Below are 7,725 nucleotides of genomic sequence, written 5' to 3' on the forward strand. Positions count from 1 at the left end.
TGAAGAATAAAAAGTAATGATTTTCTTTGTTAAGAACCAAGATGGCCGCCGTTACCGGGCGGCTTGATATCAGACTACTGAATCCAATTGAAAAGGCCGAGAACTCGGCCCATTCGAAATCAGCTGATTGTACCGTAAGCTGACTACTATTAGTAAGTACACAAAACCCAAATGCGATCTGAGTTTGTTTTTTGTTTTTATTTCTTTAAAGCGGTACCTTAACTGTTAGGATCGTTACCTGAAATCAGGTACTGAAACAGTCGAGTGCTAAACAGAACAAAACGTTAGATAATTTCCTATCCTTTCCCCCCCCCCCCCCCCCCCCTTTCACAACCAAAAAAGTGCCTACTTAACAATTCACACGATCATGAAAGTAAGCAGAGTAATGTATTCAATATCGCCGTAGTAGGTACAATCAATAAAAGTGTTTGTATTTGGGGGGTTGAGCGTAGGACTGAAAACACATGCACTTTCTTTTGGCGCAGTTTTTGGGGAAGTGTCGGGCTATGGGTAAACGAAGGCTATGGCATATCCAATAATCTTTCTTTTTACTTGCGCTGAAATGACCTAAAAGTGTTGTAATGTAAGCACCATATTGCCCTTTTAACAAAAACATGGTTCTCTTTCCGCTGGTGGCCAACACACAACCTTATGCGCTGCTTTAAAAGCTAATACTGGGTGGGGTTCCTGACCTCCCATAGAGGGCAGGGGGGGGGGGGGTACATACTGTGTCTTCTATCCCCTTATATCTGTTATCCAACATGCTTTCTGTGTTTGTCTTGGAATGAGATTACTTGTTTTTTGTTTTTCCTGGCCCTCGTCGGAGTCCTGGCTGGGAGGGAACCAGTCAAATGCATAGTTATTGTTTTGGGAGATGATATTTTTTTCCTTGTAAATCATCTCTCTGTTATGTATTATTTAATTTTTATTTTTAATGTATAATGTAAGCATTTGAGTGTATTCCTCTTTGTTGGGTTTTGTACGTGTCCGGATGAGACTTATAGGTGATCTCAAACTAACTACATTGGCGGTATGCTCTTGGAATCTACATCTGATCCCTATTTGTTCCCAGTTCCCCTATGTCTTACTTTCTCTTGGGTGCTTTAATTGTAATTCTAGAACTTTTTAATATCCCATTTTCTTCCTTTTTACTGGCGCTGATATAACCTAAACGAGTTGCAAGCGCCGTAAAACCCTTAAAAACAAACAAAAAACATTAAAGCTAATAATTTATGAATATATTATATATTATATCTAGACTATAAACTTTGTTCTCGGCTTCACCCCCCCCCCCCCCCCCACTCCCTCCCCCACCCATCTTCCTTAATACCAGACCGACGCTTTGTGTTATAGAAGTTATACTATGGTACAACTTTAAATAAACAAATCTCGAGCACATAACATACCGTCTCATAACATATTATATTATTATGTTATCAGTAATCTCACCTACACACTTGCTAATGGAGGGCTACAATTATTTGAAGTGCAAACACACTCTCACAATTTTTACAATCAAACAGACACATACGCACACAAATATGCACAATTGCACGCTCGCTTGCGTTTAAACTGACCTTAAATTATACATCATGTATCATACATGAAACACCCCTTTCCGTAAAACTCAAACCGTTACAGAAACGCGGACGGACAAATCAAATCCTTTTTTTTTTTTAGCTTGGGCAACCGAAGAGTTTCTGCAATGACAGAATTTATGAAGGACAACAAACAAAACCGAAAGGATCTGCTGACCCGATGACGTCTTCGCCAAACAAGCAGCTTCGAATTGCGTCGTGGAACGTTCGCACCATGTATTGGCCTGGAATCATCAGGGCAGAAGATCAAGGGGAAGGCCACGAGGAACATGGAGAAGAATTAAAGAAGCTGATATACAGAGAAGTGATAAGACATGGAATGAGATAAAAACTAAAAAAAAATCCAGGAAACAGAAGAAAAAAACTCGACCTTTTATACAGCGCAATATCCACATAACGTGCTCAAAGCGCTTTACAAAGGGTTCCTGACCAACAGCAGCACGTGGCATGGAGAACGAGACATTGACGCCTGTTAGGCGATATTACAAATTTTTCCCGACAGAGACAACACTGTGGGCGGCCAGGTACTCATTTTACACCTGAGTACGGTGTGAGAATGAGTAAAGAGCCTTTTCCAAGGACTCAATTATGCGCCGAGCGAGGCTCAAACCCAGGGCCTTCCGTTCCGAAAGCGACTGTCATACCACAAGACCACATATCCCTACAAAATAACGTCAACATTTACTATGACGACACAAATGAGGGATATTGACGGACACAATCATTAACGAAAAGGTGACAATGGAAAGGCTTCGGACGGGAACAGTTCAGACAATGGACGTTTCGGGTTGTTAAAGTATCCATTCAGACCAACCACCAAAGGATACAGACGCTACAGTTTTTGATATATCTTATTTTATTTGTTTTCAATGTCCTCTTGTTTATTGTTTTGCTGACGAAGGGTTTGTACCCGAAACGTCCATTGTCTGTACGGATCCCACTCGAAGCCTTTCCATTTTCACCTTTTCATTAGCATTTTCACGATTCCGGGCTTCAGGCCGCTCTCGACAGAATCATTATTGATAATATTAATTAGGGTAGCGCCGACGTGTATATATATATATATATATATATATATATATATATATATATATATATATATATATATATATATATATAATATATTATAATAATATGATGTCTGTAACCTACCGTAAATCCCTGCCACCCATCGTAATCATATTATAATTTATTAACCATTAAATATAATTAGATGTTAAATGTTAAATTCTCATTATGTAAAGATAGCTTAACTGTCAGTTGATGTTTGACATGCAAATGTAATAACTATAATTATTATGATTATCATGGAGTTACTGCTTCTCCTTTTACTGATTCTCCTTGCCTTTGGTCGGCAAATAAAAGCTATTATGATGTTTCGCTCAAGGACGAACCGATGGCGAAAGATAAACTAGAAGTGGCTCTAAGACCTTTATGTTTAAACTCTTAATTGAAGGTCTTTGCCTCGCACCAGGTCCCTCCTGTCAGTCCTGTCAATCCCTCCTGGTCCTGAAGCCTGAACATTCCCTGTCAGCCCAGAACAGTCCCTGACACCAGAACCAACCCTTGAACTTGCTGATGCAGACCCGTCGTTAGAAGGGTACCAAACAAGCAAGCCGGATGGATTAAAGACAAGCCAAACGGGCTTTTACCATTTCCAAATGTATCACCTGCTGGCACAAATGATTAATTAAATAAATAAATAAATAAATTTAAAAAATAAATAAATTAGATCCACTCAACTAGAACCATTCTTCCTGATATTAAATTAATACAGGAATAAGAATTAACTTGTCAAATATGTACATCATCCATTATCTTCATTCTACCTTTCACTCATTCTCTCTTACTTTTCCTGAAACATCTAATTAAACTTTTGTATAGAATTGTTATTATTGTATTGGTTGTTACTATTGTCTTGACTCACTTGTATTAATACAATTAGTTATAGGTATAAGGGACCCCAAGGCTATTCTTAATCATCCCTAGATTAACTCTCACACGTTCCATAATAGAGATTTCGATCACCGGTGATCGATGGACACGCCCCCTTTCTTTCCTCTCGTTTCGCTTTAAGTGCGCTTTATAATATGCCCCCAAATGGCGATTTTTATAATAATTTACTTAATTTTATACAATAAAAACTACAAAATCTCTAAGAATATTTGATTTTTTCCTCCTAAATCACAAGAAATACGAAAGTGTTTGTGTCAGTAACTCGGTTCGTCACTCGACTTCCGCCATCTTGTTTTGACAGTCGACTTGTCGTCTCTACTCACAAATTTACTCAAAATAAACTAATTAGATACATTTTACAATGACTTATTGTACCGAAAAAGAGGTCTACGATATCTGATACATGAATGAAGACAGTGACGATGAAAATTACGCCTCTGTTCCCGAGAATATGATGCCTGATGGGGACCTGCCCTACTCACCAAATCTGGACTCGAATGACGAACCTGACGAGTAAGTATTTTTCTCAACTTTTCACAATTACATCCTCTGACATCATGTTCAAGTAAAAAAAACGCACATCCTCTTGAACCCTGATCTTTTTTTTATCGGTTTCTATTAAGTTATTTATTTTTTCACTTTTCACCTCATTTACGAAGCATAGAAGTTGGGCAAGTGGATAGCTGAAAATGTAAACAAACATGGCTGACAATAGAAGTCGAGAGCCATGTATTTCAACAAGGAGTGATACAACTTTATTTTTACTTCTGACTTTTAGAAATTAAGATTGTGATATTTTGTGAGAGCAGCTTTTAACAGAATTTTGTTCTTTTTTTATTTCTTTTTAACGCAGTGAGACCCAAATCCAAGTACAAGATGAGGATTATGAAGATGTCACTCGTATCCCTGGTGTTGCAACTATGAGTACAAGTAAAAGAAGTCATTACGAAAGGTGAGCAGGAATCATATTATTATACTCTATTCAGATGCACTTTGGAAGTATGACATTCTAGAAATTATCATTAGTTTATAAATTGCTTCAAATGGTTGGTATGAAGCAATGTTTTAGTATGTGGCTCACAAATAGTGAAGGTAAGAATTTCATGGGTTCACAGGGAACATGAGAATGACAAACAGTTGATATACTGAATTTTGTTACTTTTGTGTATGGACTGAGTCAAACTGTCAATATTTTGTTTATTTGGTTTACCTTTGACTTATTAAAATTGTTTTTGCAATTCTAATTCTTTTTTTTCTTTTTTTTCTTTTTTAAAAATTCATCTCATTTCAGGTCTCAAATTCCATCTCATGAGATTCCTGGCCCTTCCAAACCCAAGAAAGTGCGCCTTGATCCTGGTCCCACAACCCTTGTCCCACCTTTTTGGCCTGAACTTGTCCCTGGTCTATTGTATGCCGGATGTGTTGAAGTTTGAGTTTGTAATTTATTTATTTTTGTGGAAGATTGCCATATGGTTTTCAAAATTTACAGTAACTTTTCTCAAAAAATGCAAATATTATTCTTCTGATTTATATAATCAAATGCCTTTACAAGTGCAGTTTTGTGAAATAAATATGTCACTTATGAGTGAATTACTATTCTGGAATGTAAAATGAACCATATAATTCATTTAATCAGTCAATATCACTCATTTGAAGTAAAGCAGACCAATTTGAAATTGAAACTGTCATTTTTTGTGATGTTTTTTGTTCACATATATATGACTCTATTACGTAAATATTGAACTAATATGTAACATTTGTAATCAGCTGTATGATTTCAAGTCTTATGGTCATTATTTTCCTCAACCATAAAAGAAATATGACATTATGGACAAACAAAAAGGCTATTAAGTTCTTTTATGTCAAATAATGCTGGATTATGCCCCTTTTTTCCAGAAAAATGGCTCGTCTCTAAGACCCTCTCAAATACTCATTTTCAGGAAATTTGCAATGAATTTTGTAAATAATCTGCAAAACATGTTGTTTGTTTGGAAAATAAATGATATTTGATTATATTTCATAACCTGAATTTTTTTCCCTCTTAGTGATTGATAAATGTGTTGTTTTTGTGATAATTTGTTGAGACCCTACCCCAGCACATAACTCTGATTTATGTCTCGGAGAGGGTTTCAATTGTGGTATGGACATGTCACTGTGATAGTATGATCATTGGCAAGTACAATGATATATAACTTTACATGGTTGTGGGCCAGTAGAATGGGTGAATGGACATTTTAATAGCACTACCCAGTCATTTTTCACTCTAGCTTTAAAATAATGGAACGTTTGAGAGTTAAACATGAACCATTTGTGGTGTAGGTTGAGTGGCGCAGCTGGTATCGATAGCCATAGCGCGCATACTAGGTTCGAACCCGGACCATTGAGCTCATCGTTTGGACTCGAACCTATTTCGAAACGCAAAACCCCGCCACAAATATGTGCAAATATATTAATAACCATAATCTTACTACAGTTATTGAAACTGCTTGATTGTTGAATTTTTTTCTACAGATAAACCAATCAAACTACTTTGCTTATCCAGTTTACAAAAAAAAAACAAAACAAAACAAAACAAAAACAAACAAACAAAAAAAAAAAAAAAATTAAACCCAAAAAATCCCGAACAAACAATAAACAAAAAACAAAAAACAAAAACAAAAAACAAACAAACAAACAAACAAAAACCCCCAAAAAAAACAAGAAAAAAATCCCCCAAAAACAAAAACAAAAACAAAATAAACAATAAGAACAAAAAAAAAAAAAAAAAAACAACAACAAAAAAACAAAAGAAAAAACAACAAACAACAAACAAAATTAATTGGATGAATCGATCTGTTAAAAAGGCCGAAAGCCGTGAGCAGTACCTACTTATGCTGTGGGTCGATTTTGAAATTTTACAATTATTAAATATCTCGAGGAGACGGAATCGTCCTCATTAAGTTGTTTCCCATCCAGGCACGAATTCCATCTTTTGTAACGTCGGTATAGAAGTCAGCACTCCAAAGTCTATGGATAAAGCTTACTACTATTACGCTATAGATACATCATACGATTGATTTATTAATAAGAATAGTGACAAGGATTTGACCTCCAGACAGAAGGTTTAATGAATTGTAGAATCTCTTTGCAGAAATAAACATATAAAATATTCTTATATCGTTAAAACCATTCGGCTGTGACTGAGTTATACAGAGATATACGATGGGTATCTTGCAAAATATAAGCTTGCTGAATGGACTGCAATACTAGATAGAGTAAGGCAGACGATAGACGATTTTTATTTTCCATTTTTTTAAATTAGAGAGATCTAGATAGAAAAGTGTAGTAATACTGCCGTCCACTGATAAAGTACTTTTTTTTTTCTTTTTTCTTTTTTTTTTTTTTTACTTGGCCATATTTGCTTTTTTACCGATCGATTACAATGACTCAGAATTTGCCAAAAACTCCCAAACCTTTATCTGCAGCAAACGTTTTCTGGCCAAATTAAAAAAAAATGTTTTGTTTGGCAAATATTCCAATTAGAATACTCCATTTCTCAGTTTTGTCTTTTTTATTCATTTTTTATTTTCATTTCGGTGTGCACCGAAGGGTTAAATGGCAATGGAAAACCTTTTAAGACATAATATGTATCGTGTACACATAATTCAAGTTACCTTTTGTCATTCATTCTTTCTTGACTGTGTTAGGCATATCTATCTATCTGTCTGTCCCTATGTGTGTTGTGTTGTGTCGTGGGTGTTTTTAGTTATTTCAATGTTGGTATGCACTTGATAACAACTTATTGATGTCACACTATTATCATTTACAACAAATTTCATAATCTACCACCCAGGATAGGCGTAAAGCAACTCTAACGATTCTGGTAAGTTGTAAAGTCACAGTAATTTTCAGACAATTTCCTTTACTATTAATATAAAATCATACTTCACGAAGTCTCAGGTTTGAGTGTGTTTGCCAAGTTGAGGGTAATTTAAATCGATCTATATTAATTTGAAGGACTAGTTTTCTGGCCAAATGTTTTGTTCCATATCGATGTGATACTAAATTATAATTTTCATTTAGGACCACAAAAGTATATCTTATCTTATAACATAGCGAGATACGCTGCGCATATTTAAAATAAATGAATAAAAAATTGAGCATTTATATTGCGCAATTTACACTAAATGTG

The 7,725-nt window shown here is 35.4% G+C and overlaps 2 protein-coding genes across 5 annotated transcripts in view; both read left to right on the forward strand.

Moving 5' to 3' along the window:
- Nucleotides 1-3,763: 3,763 nt before the first annotated feature.
- Nucleotides 3,764-5,852, forward strand: LOC144964871 (uncharacterized). The gene is made up of 3 exons (XM_078899603.1): nt 3,764-4,067; nt 4,408-4,506; nt 4,846-5,852. Exons 1-3 carry the CDS (start codon nt 3,958-3,960, stop codon nt 4,985-4,987), a joined length of 351 nt encoding a protein of 116 aa, XP_078755729.1. The 5' UTR covers nt 3,764-3,957; the 3' UTR covers nt 4,988-5,852.
- Nucleotides 5,853-7,200: 1,348 nt separating this feature from the next.
- Nucleotides 7,201-7,725, forward strand: part of LOC144962452 (tectonin beta-propeller repeat-containing protein 2-like) — a 53,125-nt gene continuing 52,600 nt past the window's right edge. Inside the window, exon 1 of one of the 4 annotated variants that reach the window (XM_078895407.1) lies at nt 7,201-7,416. The gene's annotated coding sequence lies outside the window, so the exon portion shown is untranslated. The remainder of the gene's footprint in view (nt 7,417-7,725) is intronic. The other 3 variants (XM_078895410.1, XM_078895404.1, XM_078895411.1) reach the window with 3 other exon arrangements.

The sequence above is a fragment of the Berghia stephanieae genome, chromosome 1, assembly GCF_034508935.2.
Source record: "Berghia stephanieae isolate SIO BIC M18660-M18661 chromosome 1, UCSD_Bste_1.3, whole genome shotgun sequence".
Classification (NCBI taxonomy): Eukaryota; Metazoa; Mollusca; class Gastropoda; order Nudibranchia; family Aeolidiidae; genus Berghia; species Berghia stephanieae.

Bases quoted from the DNA above. Each gene is read 5' to 3' on its own strand.
- LOC144964871 (XM_078899603.1), top strand. From the start codon at position 3,958: ATGAATGAAGACAGTGACGATGAAAATTACGCCTCTGTTCCCGAGAAT. The intron at 4,068-4,407 runs GTAAGTATTTTT...TTTTTAACGCAG, and splicing joins TCGAATGACGAACCTGACGA to TGAGACCCAAATCCAAGTAC. The intron at 4,507-4,845 runs GTGAGCAGGAAT...ATCTCATTTCAG, and splicing joins AAAAGAAGTCATTACGAAAG to GTCTCAAATTCCATCTCATG.